The sequence below is a fragment of the Mycetomoellerius zeteki genome, unplaced genomic scaffold (genome assembly GCF_001594055.1).
Source record: "Mycetomoellerius zeteki isolate Tzet28-1 unplaced genomic scaffold, Tzet1.0 scaffold20, whole genome shotgun sequence".
Classification (NCBI taxonomy): Eukaryota; Metazoa; Arthropoda; class Insecta; order Hymenoptera; family Formicidae; genus Mycetomoellerius; species Mycetomoellerius zeteki.
Window position 1 is genome coordinate 3,267,925 of NW_017256957.1, and position 22,169 is coordinate 3,290,093.

General features: G+C 37.4%; 1 protein-coding gene across 1 annotated transcript in view; it reads right to left on the bottom strand.

Annotated features, from left to right (window-relative positions):
* Window positions 1–673: 673 nt before the first annotated feature.
* Window positions 674–22,169, bottom strand: part of C15 (homeobox protein C15) — a 32,336-nt gene continuing 10,840 nt past the window's right edge. The window contains exons 2-3 of the mRNA XM_018447294.1: window positions 6,482–6,710; window positions 674–991 (exon numbers count right to left, since the gene is read on the bottom strand). Coding sequence (XP_018302796.1) covers window positions 751–991; window positions 6,482–6,710 — 470 coding nt within the window. The 3' untranslated portion in view covers window positions 674–750. The remainder of the gene's footprint in view (window positions 992–6,481; window positions 6,711–22,169) is intronic.

Sequence of the window (22,169 nt, forward strand, 5' to 3'; positions counted from 1 at the left end):
CGACTTCACTTATGCGATCGATGATTTCTCGACGATGCATAACGCGAGAAAACGTACAGCTTCTCTTTAGGAAAAGTTGAGCCGCTCAGCGTGAGGGGACATTATCGAACGTTCGGCCCGTTCGCGATCTGGAAATAACGTTTTGGAGGGGCACTCATCTCCGCGACTCTATTTCGTCGGGTCGAGACACGGACATGTCGATAATGTCAATCGAGGCTAATTGCGATAATCCTCGCTTCGCGAGAAGAAACGTACGCTTTTAATGCGACCCGATTGTTCGTACATGATAAATTCACGACGATTATCGCGGCTCGCGCGCGATCGTCCCGCGCTAGTTAACTGCTCAAACCGTGACAATTATATGGCAAAATCTCGAGCCGTGGCTAATAAGTGATACAGCTCCGAGTATGTGATGTTGTAAGGCAATGTACAATCGATTTCGCGGTGCTCTTTAGGACGTTCGTGTTTGGTGATCGCCTGAATATCGTAAGGCAGAAGGAAGGCGATGCTAATAGCCTACAATTCGTAATTATCTTTAAAAAAAAAAGAAAAACAAAGAAAATTCTCTGCTGTTATTATTTCATGATCGGTGGATGAATGAGTATTCTCTCGCTTACTTATCGTAAAACAAATTTAGAAACAAAGAAAAAACAAAATGTAGATCCGACTTCTGATTCTAGACGCAGAGAGGAACGAGGAGGATAAGATGACAATTCACTTGACGAGAGTCTCTCGGATCGTCGTCGCACTTCAGCAAATCGGCTCGGCTAAAGGCTGCGGTGGGCCGTAAGGGGAGGCCCATTGGCCAACCGGATGGGTCAGAGTCGTCGTTGATGCCTGCTGCCTATCTAAACTGGACACCGGAGCGCCGCCCGGATGCCCAGACACCGACGTTGGGTATGCCACCTTGCCAAGGGCCTCGGCTTGTAGGGACAGCATCAGTCGATTCGCAGCTTGCCTCTCGGCTTCTCTTTCCTCCGCCGTTTGTCTCCTGCAACAGAATTCAACGGTGTTGTTCCGGATTAATCATTTGCCTGGGATTGAATTACATGCGACAATTTAAGCGTCAAAAAAATTATTTAGCAGAAAATTGCACTCTTGCACTTCCTCGCATTTTTAGTTAAACCTTTCTATTAAAGACGTTTGACGCGTCGCCAACCCTCAAATCGCGTTTTCTATAGTTGCGCAAGTTTATACATCTAAGGGTGCAGCTTGTCGAGTAAACTTCCTGGCTTTTGACACGGTAGTCTATATATATAGTTAAATCGACTATCGTAACACTATAACCGAAGTTCTCAACTATACGCCACGCCACAGGATCGCACTAAGGACGACTTGTATGGAGGAACAAGCTTGGTGAGGAAACGAGACGGGGTAAATGACGGTGAAAATAGAGTGGCGATCGTTGCGCGGAAAACAGAAGACGAATGTAATAAAGCTAATTCGATTCGTCACAAAGTGGAGCGGAGTCCACTTTGCGCCACTGAATGACCCACGTGATATCTGTTTTCTAGCTTAAGTCTATTAGAACGCCGCAAAATGGCCGACGTTTGGAAAGGTCGATAGAGTTTGCGCGCACGAACGCTCAGCGGCGAATAGCGAATTCATGCCTGGTATTCATAGTCGAAATTCTTATATTTAACCGTCTTAAGTGCAGCCTTAAAATGTCATAAACCAACCACAGTACTAAGCATCTTAATCCATTTCTTTTCACGTTTTATAGGATAGAATCTTCTCAATTTTTTTCTTCATATAAAAAAAGTTGAAAAATGTTATCCTATAATTAGATGGAGCGAAGAAATGGGTTAACACATTACGTAACCCTTCGGTGCCATTCTTAGTATGGCATATCCGAGGTTTCTTGGATTTCTTGAACTTCGCTATGCTATAACATTTTTTTTGTCTGACTTCTGAATAACATATGTTATATTATATATTTTGTAGTTATTTTAATAACGGGAAATTTTTACGTCTTATAAACGTATCTTATAATTTGACTAACTACGCTCTAATAACTGATTTGCGATCTATAGAGAAAGAGGTTAGTCACTTGGCTAAGCAGCGAAGAGGCAAAAATTGGGCAATTTCCAAGACAAGTAGGGAGAAACTCATCCTCGGTCTCACATAGAACATAATTTCAACATCTTCCAACTATTGTCAATACCTACATCTACGATAATGAATTTGCTGAAGATGGTTTGAAAGAAACCGAAACGTCCAAATAAGCGAATATCGACAGTCTCTCTCTCTCTCTCATTGTACATTTTTAATATATATATTATGTGAATATTATTAGACTATATTGTATAAATTGTGCACCGCGCTGTATAACGCTCTCATATTGTCCGTATATTATATTATTGTTTTTTTTTGTAATATTTTTTTATTAATAAAAATATATAAATTTTCTTATTATATTCCTTAAACAATTTCTGATTGAAAAAAAGTGTGCAGGTAAGTATTATATGTTACAAACCGGTATGGAATGGTACCGAAGGGTTAAGACAGTTATGAAATAAGAACTGATTACGGATACCCATGGTATCTTAGATACATCATTTGTTATAATCGTATCTCTAAATTTTACGTCCATTGATAATAATGTTTCTTTTAAATCACTAAAAGTTTCTATCCCCAGATTAGTCCAGGCACAGTTTCGACTGTCGCGGTTTCTCATCAACGTGCTTCCGTGACAGGATGAATCGGGAACTGGGCGTGCGGTAAGACCGGTTGAATTCGACTTGATCCCAATGTTTTCCTGCGTCGTGATCGTTATAATTTCCTAAAACTGGTTCCTTCTGGCGTAATGCTCGTGGACCTTCTAAAGACCGGTGGCGAGCGCTCGTGTCCTCCTCACGAATTACATCGCGTTCCGGCCTATCGCGGCGCAGGTACTATCTCGTTGACCCTCTTTTTGCCCGCCTTTTTGGCCGCGAGTTGAGCAACGCGGCTCAACAACTTCCTGTAATTTTCTTCACCCGATGTACGAGTAAACGAGCTACCCGGTGCCGCCGACGATCGCTCGCCTTCGAAATTTATTTTCCGATTTTTTCGATCCACTTAGACGTTGTAATTCCCGCAGTTTATCGTCAGATCGTCAGATTGATCTTTTTAACGAGCAACTACTAAGCAGAAAACGAATCGCTTTATCTCTTAAACGAGTTCACGATAAAAATGGGTGCTTACATAGTCAAATGAGTGGAAAGATGAGGATGATTTCTGGAAAAAAATCTAATACAGAAATTCTTTACTCGTATAGATTTTCTTCATCGTTGCATATTATCGTAACACGAACAAATCACAGTTCAAATAATAAGCCTGGAATTAAGTTATAGCGCGGATCACATCGGACATTACCGCGAAATGGTGAGACGGGAACGAAGTAGAAAACGGGCAAGATTTAGCGCGTTGTCACTTTTATTAGCTTTTATTAGAGCAATTGAATCTCGCTCGTCCGCGCCCGTCTCCGGAATCCATTGTGGCTACGCCATTGGTGCAGTGACAGGTGCACCTACGCCGCTGCAAGTAATTAACGCGGTTAGCGATTAATAATTGACGGCGCCGTGCCGATTACATTTTGCAGCCCCGACGCAGCCTCGCCCTATTCGCTGCGGCCGGCATAACCGTATTCTCTCGCAACCTGGGACACATTACTCTTATCTTTATACTTCAGCGCACGCTCAGACCCCAACGCAACGCACACGGAATAAAGCACGCCCTCGCGTTTCTTTCTTTCTGATTAATCAGTTGCATCTTGTAATTTTTATTATTATTTACATTTTATTAACAGCTGACTGTTGCATATTCGTCGTGTCTTTTATCTGCCTTTTATCTGTATAAATATTATTTTTATATAATATTATTTTTATATATTTATAACGTTATAGGCGTTTCGCTTATTTAGTTGTGATGTATTCATATAAGCGGTCCTGTTTCTAATCTTAAGTGTGATTATTTTTATGTATCACTTTTCCACGAAACAATTTGAATAAACATTAGCCCCAATGAGATAATAGAAATGGGATGAATCATCGATGAAATTCTAATCGTACCGAATCGCGAATACGTGCCGATTGATTCCTCTTGCGCTATCTGCTACATTACGCGCGCGATATATCGCGTCGAGTCTGTGAATCGTGTTTGAACGGTTACCGGCCTAGTCCTACACGGTAACCGATGAATGTTTAACGAGGCGAATCGGTGGGGTCGGTCGGGCCCGGCAGAGATCGAAACGATTCAGCCAACGGATTCGAACGTTTGACAGTTTAAAAGCCAAGAAGCTCTCGGCGGAGAGACGTAGGGGCTGAAAGAGGTGACGGGGAGGGCGGAGAACTGGCAGTCAAAGCAAGAAGGCGACCACCGATGGAAGGCAAAGGGGGAGGGAGAGGGTGAGAGAGTGCCCGATGTGCGCGATGGGAGGGAAGAGACTACATTATGTACGGGACAGGGCTAAGCTGTTAGGTACCTGAATTATTGAAACCAAGTTATCTCATCTCTGCCTACAGTCATCTCGTTACTTTAAACGCAGCTGCACGCTGGACCGTACCACACCGCGTCACATCGAGGCTTACGTCGCGACGTTTATGCGTGCCCCCCTACGAGAATGTGTCCTCCATCGAATTCTTACGATTTTATTTGTCAGACACATTTAACTCTTTGTGGTCCAAACTATTTCGCGAAAATGAACGAAGATCAAGTATTTCATTCTCAACTTTATTTAATCTAACGTAAATCAAAGAATTTTTATTACTAGAAATTTATGGAGGAGAGAGAGAGAGAGAGAGAGAATTCTAAAAATATTGCCAACTATATAATCATTTTCAAATTAAAACTCGAAAAATTATCCGATAGGCTATTGGCTATCGCAATGTATTTTAATTTAATTCAACGTCACGTTAGGCTTGCAAAAGGTTAAACTTGAACCGTCACGAATTATACAAAATGTAAGAACAAAAGGGAACAAAAATAAAGAAATTTCGAAAAACCAAGTTTCCCCGCCTTCCTCCCTCATGCTCCTTTTTCTCTCAATTTCCGTAATGATGTAGAGAAAAAAAATCGAAGTGGAAAAGCCTGTCGTGCGCGCGGTGATGCGTTATTGATCGCGCGCATGATTACCCTGTCGTGCGTGCGTCTTTAATTAAAAATGATGTACTTGTCACTCCGGCGTGAAGTTAACTCATCGTAACATTCTAGACAAATGTACCTGTCACGGCGATAACATTTCCGAGCGTACCGAGACAGATAATGCGTGTCGTCGGATTCCAAATTGAATTTCTACTCTCCTCTCGCGACGACGAAAAAACTTTTCGGTCTCCACATGTGTACGACACGCGAGTCCCGAAACTTTTGCCTGATCTGGGACAATGCAGATGAAAATATATGGTTTATGTTTTTCAGAATGTTGGAGTTATGCAAACGTTAAGAGTTTCTAAAAAAGAACAACGAATTAAGCGAATTTATTTCTATTACAATTCGTAATACACATTTCAACAAACGCAAGTAAAAAAACCGTATTTATAAGCTGTACGTGTAATTTTAAATCGCTTTGATATCTAAAAGTGGATCAAAATCGAATAATAGTTGAACTAAATTTGCAAGACTTAAATGAAATTATCGCAAATAAAATTAGAAATATTCATATTTAAGTCCAATGTTGTTTTAAGCTACACGCTGCGATAACACTTTTGTAAGTGTTGTAAATAGCGTTCGTTAAAATTAAAAGAATTTTTGATTTCTAATCTTTCTTAAGAAGAATTGACGAACATTTTTACGCGGTGTTAAAAATGAAACTTATCGAAATTGTATCGATTTTAATCTTTAATAAGCCATCTCGCTTACAAAGTAAAAATAGAAAATAGAATTCGAAGGCTAAATAAGAGTATTGGAAAGTTTTAACAATCGTAGCTCATTTAAGAACTATCGAGTCGTCTCTCCGAAAACTTCTCTGCAAGTTTACCGCTTTATCACGGCATTTCGTAGAACGATTCAAAAGGACTTCATAGCATGACAACGATTTTAGAAATCCTGAGACGAAGGAACGTGGAAAGAAGGGGGTCGGGCAAGTATATTGTATGCGAGAGTCCTCGAGAATGTCGCCAGGGCCTCGTCTCGCCGCCGAGACGCCCCCGGTATCGGGGACCCGCGCTACGAACGAGCCCTCTTTTATCTAAATGACGTGTTTTCATCCTTCCTTATCTTGAAGAGACTCCGATACATTTGACTGGCAATGCGTTTACAGATATAGGCGTCAGGCCGCGACTAACCCGCTATTAACATTCCGAGAGCGTAACTCTCGACTCGTATTTTCTTCCAAAAAATTTAATCGCCGGTAACAATGTTCGTCAACAAAAATTGTCCTTAGTAAAGGTCAAACTAAATACCACGAATGATAAAGTCCACGAAGAGAGAATTTTTCGCGATTTTCCTTAAAACCGCATAAAATTTCAGTGGCGTTGCCAATGAAAATGTCGAGAGAGCTCACCTCCATTTCGTCCGCCTATTTTGGAACCAGGTCTTCACCTGCGCGTCCGTCATCTTTAACGACTTCGCCAATGCCGCCCGCTCGGCGGAAGCCAGGTATTTCTGTTTGTGAAAGCGTTTTTCCAACTCCGCGATTTGCAGCCTGGTAAAGCTCGTTCTTGGTTTCTTCCTCTTCGGTGGTGTCCGGTTCTGATAGGGATGACCGATCCGCCTTGGAAATGGTCCAGCCACTATATCAAGAAAAAGAAAAAAGCATTGATAAGCGATGTTTCGGACGCTGCTGGCGACATTCTGTCGCTATTATATGTCAACGCATATTCGTTATGGTCTTTCTATTTTTGGGCATTTAAATTGAAAAGACTATCGATATCTTTAAAAAAAGCGTAGTTAAAAAGGCATGTAATGTAGAGGGACATATTTTGACCACATTTTAAAAAAAATTACTTGAAATACGTAAGGTAAACGTCCCAGCGTAAGGTAAACGACATAGGTATATGTCCGGACACTTACATAAAATTTATTATTATTATCTCAAATGCTTTTTTTATTACAGCATTATAATTTAATTGCATTTAAAGATTACAATTAAATTATAATATTAGGGTGAATGAATTGTGCACACCCAAGGGAAATTTATTGTCTTAGAATGGTTTTCCAAATTCAAAGCGATATAAGTATGGAAATAGAAACTATAAACATTCTTCTACCATTACGTTTTCTCACATAGAACAGATTTTCATTCAATAAGGTCATATTTAGCAAAAAAGAAAAAACGGAAAAGCGAAAAAATTTCTCACGCGTCTGGTAATTGTGCGCAAAGCAAAATTCGTAGGAAATGAATGAATTATGGAATATTCACAAAGAAATCAGAAAATAGTCCTAGCCATATAATATATAGAAAGATGGGTAATTATACGCATTTCAAAACGCTTGCGCACAGTTGCCCGCTGCGATCTGACTCGATATGAAATATGATTATTTCAACATTTCTTAACCAAACTTAACAAATAACAGCTCAAAAGACGCACATAACTATAATAACGTATACAAATTTAAACAAACAAATTAAAAATACGGACTTACTACCTTATTTTCTGAATGCTAAAATAATAAGAAGAGATGTGATTTCACTTTTTTGCATTTCTCTGAGTAGCAACGTATTTACGTCGTATCTTTCGTAGTTATATCTTAAGAGGACGACCTCCTACGTGAAAATTTCACCACAGTTGATGTCTTCATCCATTGGAAAAGTACCAAACCAAGATGCGCACAATTACCCGCTGCGCATAATACTCCCACTTTCCCCTACGTTTAAAAAAGCGTATTTAAGACTAATATTAACTTAAATAAATAAAGTGTTATGTAAATGGACATAGGTTATGTCCGGACGTAGGTACATGTCCAATCACTGGGATTGGACAGTGCCTATGTCCGGACAGTTACACAAAACTTTATTTATTTATATTAATATTAATCTCAAATGCTTTTTTTATCTTAAAAATCAATTTGAATTAGTTGTCTTTTGTCATTAAATATCTATTTATATTATTATTTTCCGTCAGCATATTAATTTTCCAATTGTAGTCGGACACTGGGACAATTACGTGTCCGACCGGCTTTTTCAGCCCCCGGGACATTGGAGCATTCTTTTTTTTTTTTTAAAATAATTTAAATATTTTAATTAATAATTGTTATGAATGGGTTCAAATAATTTTTCCTTGCTAAAGCGAGTCTTGAGTTTTCAAATGAATACAAATATTTATATTAGAAACCTTTTTGATATTATAAATTGTATTATTTATGAGAACCTAACGCTTAAACATCCGGCTATTGGGACATTTACCTTAATCAATTGTCATAATATAATCATGTTTTATTATTCTGATACGTCACAATTTTTTCAAAATCATTGATGCAATATATTATTATATTCTTCTAATTTAGATTCTTTTAATTTACTCATGCTTAGGACACAGATGTTTTTATTTATAGGTTTTTCAAACAATTTAGATATGATCTTCATTATTATTAGAATTTGATGTATCGCATTTATTAGATTTGATTAGCAGCTGAAGCAAACTCATTAAAGTAAAGAATAGACTTTTTCGTCTATTCTTAATTGAACAAAGTTCATACTTGTGCTCTCAAGAAGCAATCATAATAGTATAAGGTAGTTGTAAGCGTCACTGCAAAGTTATAATATTTGATATTGTTTGCTGCCGTAAATTTTATATTACTTAAAGGTTGAAACTGACGGAATAACTTCGCCCTATCTTATCAATATTTTAATATTTTGATATGTTACGTCGAAGTGGTTGTCATTCTATTGACCTTTATTCTTTTTCATTTTCGTTTTTGAGCTATTACAAAATTTTTTAAATATTAATGGTCGATAATATTTCATTTTTCTTATGTTATATTGATCTAATCGGAATTCTCACAGTATTTTTTGCGCTAATTTTAAATCTACGTACTAAATTTATGAGCAGAGCCTTTTTTTTTAGTAGGGCAGGGTTTTTTAATAATATGCATTAAAAAATTTTATTCTAGTTTAATTTATTATTATTCTAGTTAATTTTATTTTAGTTGATCTTTTTTGATAATTCACCGATAAAATGTCACTTATTTTAAAAATTGATCTGTTAAAACGTTTCTTGTAGTATAGTGTTTTTATCCAATTTATGGATAAAAACACTATACTACAAGATTCCGCTATTTTCCATTCTGTTTATCAAATTTATGGAGAGAATAGAGAGAGTTTTTGAGTAACACATGCATTTTAAAATTCCTTTACTTATCTCTTCTGCTTCAACATAATTAAATGATTCATAGGAAATAACTAGGTACTGCATTTTACCGATTCTCTGTTTATCATAAAAAGTTACAATCCAAAATAAATCATTTTAATTAAAAAAAAGACTTTACACAACGAGCTGTTGTTAGGAAAACAATATAAGTTTTTAAAAAAAGATATGTCGGTGACAAAAAATTGGATCCCATAAGATAAATTTTAGATCTCTTTTTCAAAATCAGCATCAAAAATACATATCATGTATTACTATTTTACAAAATCATTGTTGACCAGTTTAATCAAATCATTTTTTTTCATTCATATGTCTGAATTATTATAACATTGATGATATTACTGACGATATTACCGACGTAGAGAGGAGGAAGTTTTCGAGACCGGACGATATCGTAATTTATATTCGTTGAACATCACTCACCGTCTTAATATCAGTTCGTTCCGCCCTTCTATTATGCCCGATAGGCAGCTGTCGGAGTCATTAAGCGCTTATCTCGCTTGTAGTAATAGCACGCGAATAACGAGAAACTACGCTAAATGCCCCGTGGCGTGCGTGTATTTGCATACGTAATGAGAAAGTACACGACATTACCAATTTCACGAGACCAATAAAGGAGCGGAGGATCGGCCGCTTAGATACGCGACCTGTGTACCAGATATCGCAAAAACGAATCGCCGCCTTCGACTTCTGCGACGGTTCTGCTAATGGATTGGAACGCGATCTACATGGAGAAAATCAGAATGCTGAAGTGAATTTAGCGTTTATACTTCGGCGATGATTCCCGCGATTACATCTCCTGTAGATTTCATCCAAGCTATTCATCGAATTAATTAGGGGATTAAAGCCGGTATTCGTAGTCGGATCTTATATTTAAGACCGTCTTAAATACCTTAAGATGTCATGAACCAATCAGATAGCTTAGTATCTTAAAACTTAGTATCTTAAAACAGACTATGAATATCACCCTAAGAACGGAATGCAATCTCGCGGACATGAACGCGGAAAATAGTTCGCAGATCACAAAATCATATCTCGTCTTTGTCGAATAAGCCTGCATTTATTTTTACAATACCATCAAAACCAACATGCTTATTTCGATGCAATCCCGAAGCGAGGGATGGTTAGATAACCAGCGTACGATATAACGGTTTACGTTTCCAACTTTGATTTACTGCTAAATAACACGAGTAATACGCTTCAGAGACCCTCTCATTACGCCTCGTCTGAGCTGGATCGAAGGATCGCGTGCATTTAACAATAAGTGATATTTATACAAATACACACGAATGAGTGCTAGCTAGTCTATGAAGGCGCATTTTTCCAATGTGAAAGTAGCATGGAATAGCTGAAGAATCTGTCAAATTTTTATCAAAGTAGAAACGAACTGACAAGAGTATTTCTCTTCGTCTCGTCGACTGTCGACCGGACCCCTCTTCCGCACAATTTGCTGGAAACCGGAGGAATCATCGTTAAAGGGTAAAAGGGCCATCGAGCGAACATTATCCCATTATGCAACCCCTTTTCCCACCCCTCCTCATTTTACGCCCGTCCTTTATCGCCACTCCTCGTCCAGAAATACATCCTATCACCCGATAATCGCAAGCGATCCAAATAATAATCTCATTACGCGTTCATTTGCAATTCCTTATCGATCTGTAAACGTCAAAATGTGTATCAAGCAAACCGCAATATCTTGAGCCCAAAATTATCTCTAATTAGCTCTATCTATATATAAATGACAAGACTTTTAATAGTTCTTAAATAGAATCAGATTATATGGCGAATGTGGAAGAATAAAACGTGGGAAGAAATCTGAGCGATTAGAAATTCATTAGCAGCGGTGATTAATCTCGATTCCTCGTGATTTACGAGAGATGCATGTTTTATGCAGATATCTCACGGTTTAATCAACAATCCATGCGATTATAGAGCACGCATTAACACGCAATGTGTAATGATTGCAATTTATATTATACGATTTACGATTACGAGACTGCACGGATACTCGCGCGCGATTGATTTCTCACAACTGTTTTACGCACGTTGACAGGCGTCGAATGGCGATGTAATTATGGCGATGCAACGAGCATCATAAAAGGAAAAAAGGACTGTTTTTACACTGTATCGCATCCGATTCCCATTTTGGTTCTACTTCGCGGCTAATCGCGTAATACGCGAGCTTCGGCTTTACATTGGCCTCTTATTTCTTACGCGCGAAAGGCTTTCTTGCGTCATCGCTTGCGCTTATTAGGACAATAATCGCGTAGTGGCTATTATACTTCGTTCTATTATCGCGGCATACTAGTTTAGCGGCCACTGCGTATCAACGTGGTTTCTTTTTCTCTTGCTCTCCTTCTTTCTCGTAATCCACTCGTAATTACCTTCCTTCGCGGAATGGTCGGACACACGCGCGATACAAGAATCCGGACTCGCAAAGCTCCGACAGAACTCTCATGGAGCGGACGAGATGATGGAAACGTTTCCACGTGAGACGTTGGTGGCGTAAATAGATACCTACCGACCATTGTATTTCTGTAAAAAAAAAAAAAACACGAGTGCCTATCTCTTCAGTAGGAGAAACACCTTATAGAATATGAGATCCCGTTATTATATACTATTGAGGCAACGAGAAAAGATCAAGAACCAAATGGGAATATTCTTAAGTATTGCATTGATAATTTTTACCATGTTGATCGTTGTTTATTATATTACACTATCAAGGACTGTATAAGCACATAACATACATAAGCATAGCATAAAATCTATCTGAATCGTATAAAATTGCCACATTGATTTATACAGAATTGGGAAAGTTATTTTATAAGTTACTTATAATATACTTTTCAGGTTATTTTATGTGTTTGTCATAGAAATTGAATATAAAAAGTAATACAAAATATTGAAGTAAATATTAAAATATAATATAAAAATAAAATATCCGAACTTACTGTACTCAATTTCTATAATAAAAAGTAACTTGTAAGCAACTTGTAAATAACTTTCCCAACTCTGGATTTATGTAACGTGCTCATTGGTCCAGATCTTATGCTAACTATACTATGCTTATGCATTTTGTGTGTTATAATCCTAAGGATCTATCCGGACAAACTTGCATAATCGCATAACTTATATCTATACATAAAGAAAATTATCTAATAGCTTTTCTATCATAAAAACGCACATAAATTGCGATTGATTAATTTTCTTTATGCATAAGTTTATGCGACTGTGATTGTTTGGATAAGTTCTTGTTTTCATAATCCCTGGTGAAAATAAAAATCGGAGCGTAAGTCGAATGTAATGGGAGAATAATAGAAGCATAAACGAAACTTTTAGGAGGCGAAAATTGAAACAATGAAACGTAAAAGAGTCATTTACGCTTTTTTTACGTTCCGTTGTTTCAATTTTCGCCTTCTAGAAGCTTCATTTATGCTTCTATTACGCTCCGATTTTTATTTTCATCAGGGATTTGCATAGTGATTCCTTTTGCCGCTAAATGAGAATCCTCACACTTATGTTTGACCACGTTTTGAAAGTTTCCTTGGCAAGTCTTGCGGCAGAAAGAAACATCGAGATTCCGAGGTAACGAATAACGATGTTCATTTTCAATCAAGAGGTTATACGATCGATAACAAACAATTAATCGACATTTCTTACGGGGAGAGAACGGCGAAGTGACCAGAGCTCGTAAGTAGCTTTCGGTATCGAGTAAGAGAGAAAAGACGGTCGTCTCTTAAAACCAATTAGGTCCCGCCTGCCAGTCGTAACTCAGCGTTTGACGATAACACTCTCGATTTCGGTTAATTAACTGCGTTTAAGGTGCCGCCTGATGTTTCCGATCTGACATATAAACGTGGGTGTAGACTGTTCGCATCACAACGATATTCGGAAGCAAAAACTTATCTCGTACCTTAGCAAAGGATTAATTCAACACACATATATTTCTCGAGAAGTATAATTTGTGTATAACCAAACGAGTCTAGCCTTTGTTACAAACGTTTGATTTGTCTGCGCAAAATTGGTTCGTGCTTGATCGCGCTTTCGTGTCCAGCGATATCGTCGTACGGTAGTCCGATTACCATAGTCGGTGTCGTTAGCGTGTTTAACGACAGTTCAGTTGGCGCGATTTGTCAGACGGTTAAAGCGACTTCGACATTGTTCGCGGAGACCGTTTTACCGCGCAATTTCGGTCAGGATACTACGCCGGTGAATCTTTGCGGTTGAAGCGTTTAACTCAGTCGACAATCCCTGATGCTAAGGATCACTGGCTGTTGAAACGATATTTCTGGAGAAAATTTCTATATTTTTAAAAGGATTTAAGAATCGAATAATATAAACTGTCGAAGGATCACTCTTTTACTTTATAGAGAAAAAGATAGAAGAGAAATGACAAAAGTAACAAATATATTATATCTTGGATTATATTATTTGAAAAAAAAGAACATAAAAAATGCTTTAATTATTAAAATATTGCTTATAAATCAAAGTATATCCTATATTAAGAAACTTGAGATTTTTTTTAACAGAAAGAGAGAGAGAGAGAATATTTAAAAATTCAAAATTACTCAAACACAAAATAACAATTAAAATGCAAACTTATTGACATAGGTCAGCGTTTTTCGATTTTTTAAAATTCGTAGCACGTTGTAAATAACAAGTCAAATTTATAAAGATACCGATCAGTGAGTAATAATATCAAACCCAAAGAGAACGCGTGTAATTAAATTTTATTGGTACAATACAACAAATTATCAAATTTATAAAGATGTCATCATTAGGTGCACATGCTTTAATACTCAATATAAATCTTTTATCAGATACCGTCAATACTTAAAAATATAAACAATTAAATTCTAAAGGTGTTATTTTATTATTTTAAATAGGACTTTACTAACAATGACGATAACGTTTTGACTGAAATGAGAGTAAGCGCAATATAATTTAAGTAATAGTCACAATTTTTTAAATATTTTAATTTTTACGCCTTATTCGCTTTTCTATTTATAATTTCTAAGCTTTTTCGTTTCTTTTTAAGTTTTTACTTTCTCTAAAATTGTCGCAGTACACTTGGAGAATCCTTTGCGATACACCAGTGTGCCGCGACACATCGGTTGAAAAACTTCAACGTGGATTAATAACATAAATATAGTTTAATAACAATTGAAAAATTTTTGTCATTGTAACAGACAAAATCTATATGTATATTCCGAGATTTACTTGTCACTGCTCCGTGAAGATTATGGCAAGAGCCTGCCCACGGGGTGGTCGTAAAAACAAGATGGCGACGCAATGCTGCAAAATGGTCGACGTAAATAAACGGTATAACAGTTTCCCAGCAAAAGTTATCGACTGTTTCCTGTTCGCGCCCAAGTTTTTCTTGGCTAACCGTTTTTGCCTGTCAACAGAAATACCCGCGTCCGATTTGTCGCTCTAATTTCCATCTTTCGTCCCCGCACAAAAATTACCGTTCGCCTTATCCGATACATCAAGAGATATTAGTGTCCTATATTTTCGTTGAACGATTCAAATCTAAAATACTATTTGTCGTTTAAATTACTTGTCGCTTAAATCACTCGGATAATTTTAGTGGTTCCGGCACGAAGTGGCATTTTACAAAACCAACTAACCGATCGTTGAATGTAACAACATGAATAATAGCGAATACCGGTTCGCGTCATCTTAAGGTAGACACGCCGGAAGTGAACAATTTGTTCACCAATAATTTCCATCGTTCGCGCGGCAGTTTATGACCGCGGAAATACCATTTCCGTTGTTTCTATGTGCATCTGCATACCCTGGATTCGAAGCTGATGCGAGGCAACAAGAGGCTTTTAGAAATAATCGAAATTAACTCGATTGACAAAATAATGGATTGAAATCCTGAATAACGGCAAGCCTCATCGAGCATGCCGCGAAGAGGGCAATCAGAGCAAAAAAGTTCTAATCAGGATTGGCAGTTTTCCAATGTAACGTTTCCTAGAGAACTGCCGACGATTTCGTCCTCGGTGACCTACTGAGCTTGTAACATAACCTTTGTAGCGATTCTGCAATGGATGATGGTTCCTCCCGCGACCGAGAAAGAGCCAGGTCGGGTATCATCCGATGATGCAATCCTCGTGCTGCCGTCGCTGATGCGACAGCGGACGAGCTTAGAGAAAGTCATTACTTGGAGCACGTTCTGCTCAGTAATGGAGTTTGCGGCCTTCAAAGTAAATTGTTTTCTGCGCGCGAATTCCACGACGATGGTCGGCCGATCGTTGAAGGAGATCTCGCGGCTCTCTTACGAATTTCGCCCTCCTGTCGCGCGACATATGCGATAGCGCACGCCAAACCTCGACGCAAACCCGCTTAATCCCTTCGGATAATCCTGTTTATCCTCTTTAATCTTAGGTTAACAGTTTCTTGAACATTATCGTCTGAGTGTTCGCAGGTAAACGCTGTCCTTTTAACCAGCATATCAACATTTTTTCCGACCGATCTCTGTTTCCTACCTGACGTTCTTTCTCCCCTCGTTGAGATAAAAATGCATTGTTAAAAAATATTTTTATTACTCTATCTCCAAATCCTCAAGTGTCGAGTTGTTACAAAACAGTATATTATTACAAAACAATTTTACTGAAGTATTTAAAACTATATCTATACAGGTACTACAGATATACAGATCTAAAAATAATTTTGTTCGGTCCATCGAAACAATTATGTAAGTCTAGAGATGTAAGCGACGGAAAAAAAACTAGCATTTTAGGGTAAAAATCTCGGAAAATAATGGTTTTTTTTCCTTTGGCTTTGACAGTTTTTTTACTCGGATATTTTTTTTTAGCGTTCCACGATTTCAACGCTGTACTATTGCTCCAGAATTTAGTTTTTGCACTTATCCGTAAGATTTCTGTGTAAAAATAATTATAAAAGTTAAAATATTGTATAATAATTAATATAGTATAACGTGTCGATGGTCATAAATATATCTTACCTTTCACTATTATTTGAATGATATTTTATACTGTACTTCAATTTTAAAAGTTAAGTAAGTGGTCCATACTGTCATTAATACAAATAATACTTTACTAGACTAATTGACTGTTTATGTTGTATACTGTGATTGTAATTATACATATTCTAAATTTAATTTAGTGAGACAACAATAAAATTATAAAGACAAAAGTATTAAATAGTATCGAAATAACAAGAAAAATGAATTCTATTTCTTCTACATATTTAACACGAATTCTAAACGTTTTTTTATGAATTTTATGTAATTTGGTAAAAAATATCGTTTTTTACTTGATACTTTTCTCCGAAGTCAAAAATACCGTTTTTTTACATCTCTATGTAAGTCGCTTAAATTAGTTGCTAGAATGTTAAAACTTTTTGCAGCAATTATGGTTGCGTCTAGCAGGAAAAGCGGCTTTGCAACTGTTTTTTCTTTATAATGCAATTGGTTCTTGCAACTTAGTTCTTCAATTTGAATTTTAAATGTATAAACCAATCACATTGAATAGTTTTACAACAGTCGCAAAACTACTTTTCCTGCTGACGCAGCTATTGTCGTAAACGTTTAAACGTTGTCTCATGACTTGAAATCTCATTTGTTTTCGGTTAGAGTTGAACCTGGCGGAACCTGTAAATGAAATAAGGGTGCAAAACATGTCGAGTTTCGCGCTTACTAAGGTAACAGCACACCGGGAGACTCGCCCCTGGACATGCAATTTCAGGTGCAACGCTATCTGTAACTAAATCTTTACGAGGGGCCGTGTACTCTAAAGAATTACCCGGCTCCTACTGCAAACCCGCCGTAAATCTACACGTGCATTTAGAAAGCGCCGATGTACATACACGATCACGTGCGTGCGCGAACGTTTATGCGCATATACACGCTTACCTGCTGACGGTGTAATTGAACCAACATAGCGGACAACTAAATGGCACTAAACGAATTCGTAGAAAGCATAATATTCCATCCTATAAAATTATGTTCTCCTTAGCCAACCCTCACCTAGTATCGCGATCTCAGATACGCCTCCCGTATACTCGACTTATTGTCAGTCTCGAACTATACTCGCCAGTTTTCCTCTATTATTCCTCTATTATTCCTCGACATTCTCGGTTTAGAATCTTGCGATTAATAAAGATTAATATATATTTGGTTATACTACTGCGATTTGTCGGAAATCATAAAAAGAGAATGTCATTTCGAAATCTTGTGGCATCGCTTTGCGATCCACTCCTGGACAAGGACGGAACGATAAGTGGAATATAGTATTTCCAGCAACTCATATCTAAGGCAAAATTGGACACTCTTAAAAGTCTTTCGAGGAATCGCGGCGAAGCGTTGCGCTCGTATAAGGTACACAGGCCTTGCAAAGCGCAAGGATAACTACGGCGCTGTTAAAGTAATGGGAGTGCTGGTGCTTTGTTAGTGCCTAACTAGGAAGGAAAGGGGGAAGGGGGAAGAGAATGAAAACTAAACGTTTCCAGGAATGTAAAGTCGATGCGGTTCCAATCGAGAAAATTGCTCAAGAGCGCCCGCATAAGAAACACGGAGTGTTACAAGTCTTTAAATTTTACGTCCGATCTTCGGGGAAGATTAAGGAAGCAAATTTCGCGGGAAGAAAAATTGTAAAAGATGTTTTGTTTTCTGTCGATACTCATTTAACTATAGGAAGCGACGAGAAAACCCTCAATGAGCAGATCCGATGACTTCTTCGTTTCATTTCTCGCTTCTTTCGTCCGCACGGAAAGACCAGTTTTGCTGAAGTACAATGAGAAAAAAATATCTTAATTTCAAAGAAATTTTCATTGATCCAAAGTAATAATTTGTTTGAATACGAGCAAAGAAATATTTCTTTGCTCGTATTCAAACAAATTATTACTTTGGATCAATGAAAATTTCTTTGAAATTAAGATATTTTTTCTCAGTGTATCTAAAACTTAGCTAGATACTGCAGATCTGAAAATTTTTGTTAGATCAAAATAATTATGTAGAACGTTGATTAACGCAGCAAAATGTGTTAACATTCTAGTAATCAGTTTAAGTGTTCTAGATTATTTTGATGATCCAAACAAAATTACTCACAAAACCAAAGTCCAAATTCGAGACATAAGACATCTCATAAAACGTTTTAAAGATATTTTTACGAGATCTGTCTAAAACAGGCCTGTCCAATTTGAGCTCCGGAGCCAAAACGCAAAGTCATCGACGCAAAAAAATTCAATGTGGATAAGATTTCGGGGACTGTCAAGTGTTGATACGCATCTAAGTGACGCTTATCAACACTTTATAGTTTCTAAAATCTTACTTACAGACCTGGTCTAAAAGATATCTTATATTCCGATTTTGGACTTTGTTATTTGAGTATTTTCAAATTTGTATCTAGCTAAATTTTTAGATATTTGAGTAAAATCGTCCTTTTTGACGAGAATAACAACTCGACGTGACAATTGGAGGAATAAAAGTAATGAAAAATATTTTTTTAATGACAGATTTTAATTAGATGTAATTGCGCTCGTACATTTGCGATTGCTGTCTATACGAATGTATATTGTATAATCGTCCTTTCCGTGCGAGGGGATAACAACTCGACACGTGTGAAAATCGGAGATAGAGTAATAAAAATATTTTTAACAACAGATTTCAATTAGATATAATTGCGCCCACACACATTCGCGTACAGCAATCGCAAAATGAATCATTTTATATTATACCATCTCACACGATCTCTGACAAAATTTGCTTCAATTGCTTTTTGTGTTTTGAGATTTAGTTAACAGATCATTACGTAACGTTGAAAACTTTAAATGAGCGGATGGGGCTTCTCATGTCTTACGTCAATCGGAAAAGGGAAATGTGAGAGTCGCACAGGCACCGATCATTTCTCAAACTCCATAACTTGATATAGACCCTCGACCTGGATGGCGGTGGAGGAAACTAGAGATGGGGGCGCGAGGTGAAGCAGCAGTGCCTTACATTATCGATATTACGAGGCGTCGATAAAAAATCGCATAAAATTAAGCAAGCTCGCACGTGTTCGCGATAAAACTCAATACCTTTAGCCTATGGTTCCGTCAGTGGCTCTCACGTTCGCTTTTCCGTCACGAACGAGCGTTTAATCTGCTAGCAAACATTTTAGAGTGTTGTTACAAGGTTTTAAAAAGACGCTGTAGTCAAACGATCTTAAATCTTAACTCTTAACTGTCACGCGACATTTTGTTCTTAAACTTTTCAAGTGCAGTGTTTGATATTCTCAAGTTAAGAGACATTATTTATGCACACTTTATGCATAAGTTATCATATTATAAAGTCATCATATTATAAAATCATATTATATTTGTGTAATTAAAATAACGTAACTTTTCCTTATTGAATAATTATTTGTGCATCGAAGACGAATCCTTTCCAGCTTCAAATAAAACTGAATTATTTCCCCAAAATGCTGCGCATTATTTAAAGTTATCCTCCCAAACCGATCATATTCTAAACATCTCATAAATCGCGGCAAACATATATATTTCCTAGCGTTTACTCATATATAAAAGTCAGCTTTTCATGATACGTTTCATCAACAATCAGCATGTAACTCATTATCTTTTCATTCTTTGACAGCTCATCTGATTCTTATTGCGCATTACAATAACTAATATGGTATTAATTTTAATCCGTATTAATTTTAACTCTTCTATCAGCAATAGAAGTCTTCGAGAAACAAAGCAAATTTTTTATTATTCCGGATTATATAAAAATTTGAAAAAAATTGGTATATTTGTCAATGCTTTAACAACGTTTTTACCATCATAGAAGTCAGATTGTATTTTAACCGATGTTTGTATGTTGTCCGATTTATCTCCTTTAACTTTGAATTCAAAGAGTCCACTGTAATAGTTTTAGATTGTATTTTACCTATTTTTTAACAGATTTAAATTTATCTACCAAAATTCACAATCAAAAATATTGATAGTGCCATTAAAGATATCAAATATCGGCGGAAGGTTAAAAGTGTATCATAAATTACTACAAACTTGAATCTCTCGAGATTAATATTTACCACGCTACCACAATTCGATTGCTCGTGAAAAGTACAAGGGGTACGACAAAGTCCGGCAAGTTCGCTCGCCAGTCATCTATACGTTATGACGAATACATGGTGCGATCAAGGTCTAGCGAAATTCACTCTGACGTACCGTCGAAGACCCGCCAGCAAATCCCGTCGATTTCTCCGGGGACTCGAAAAAAATCGCGAATGATATGCCAGAAACCGTAACGCTCTCCCTTTCTCCCGTGCGGCGCTGGCTCAGGTTCCGCGCTAAAATATCGTCACTACACGACCCCGCGTTTTTTCGACGTGTTTACGTCAAAAGATTTGCCGGCCCGCGTTTTTCCGCGGCCTCGAGGGAGGTTCGATCGACGCGGGAGATAGGGGTGGATTTGGCCGATCTCTCGCGTATCTCGCACGCGAGAATACAAACCGCTTGTTCCAAGCGGTCGGACGCCGATCAATTGACCCCCGCGAAAATATCGCGTTTTGCACGCGCGATTTGACCCTTTGCGCTCTTTTGTGTCGTCAGGATTGATGAATTATTACAAGCCTAACTAGATTTGCCAGCCAGACTTTGCAACGCGTATTAACACATTTTTTTTTAGTTAGTACATACAATAATAATAGAGTAATATTAGTGATATAATAATAACATATAATAAACATATAGTATGATTTAATTTGAATAATTTGTGATATGTGTTTTCTATGTAAAATTTTTTGTTTTATATGAAAGTACAATACAAAGGAGACGCAAAAAATATTACAATAAAATATCATGAAAATAAAATATGAAGAAATAAAAATAACAGAATATTGGAAGAATATATGCGATATAATATTTGTAATTAAAAAAAAGAAAAGAAGATACGTAGGAAGATGAAATTATATAAGAACAGAAAATTAATATAAAATTTATAAATAAAGTAAAAATTTATGAAAAAGAGTAAAGACGTGAAGATTAAATGCATTTAAAATAGGTCAATTATTTCAATTAACAAGTCGAATATCGAACATTTTATTTAACGCCAAGTCAATATTTAACGAGTAAGATGCCAAAAAGAAAGAGGAAGAAAGAGAAGAGAGAAAGAGAAGAGAGAGATGTTTTTGAAATTAGATCCAAGAGGATATTAGGGCAAGATTATGCTACCGTTTATTTCGCCTAACGCGGAGGCGATGTCTTGTAAGGAACGATCCAACTCGCAGTATTCTAAACAAAGGTCTCTAGGACGTTTCCAAATGACCGACTCGCTTACTTGCGTCTACGTGCTAATTGTCTGGAGCAAAATTAAACTGAAGTCACGTTAATTATATAATTCCTCCCCTCCCTGCGAACGTTTATTCGGCGCGTAACCCATCGGTGGTGGCTGGGCATTGCGACCAACGAACGCGCGGGCAAACAAGGGGGGAGGGGCGATGATGGACGAGCACGCCTGACCTTACGGGGGCTGCCAAGCTCGCCCAGCGAAATCCCTAACTCAACGCTAACTCGATCAGTCAACGCCCACCATGGCCCACACCGTGCTCGTTGCTCGGCTCTAATCTGCCTCCAGATTAATTACTACGTAATGCCAGCCTGAATAATTATCGTTTCTACGGAAACCCACCCGCGCCTGTACTCGCATACGTGGCTCCCGTGGTGTTTCTTCGCCACCCTTCCTTTCGATCTCCCCCATGTGTCAACGTCTCTATACGCGTGTACTATATGATTTAATTCTATCAAGTCCTATTACATCCGTCGGATAATTATAATTATAATTGAAATAACTTAATTATTTTTTGTACACGGAAAAAAAAGACTGCTGCAGCAAATTAGATGGTAAAATATGGCATAGCATTTTTAATTGGTTGC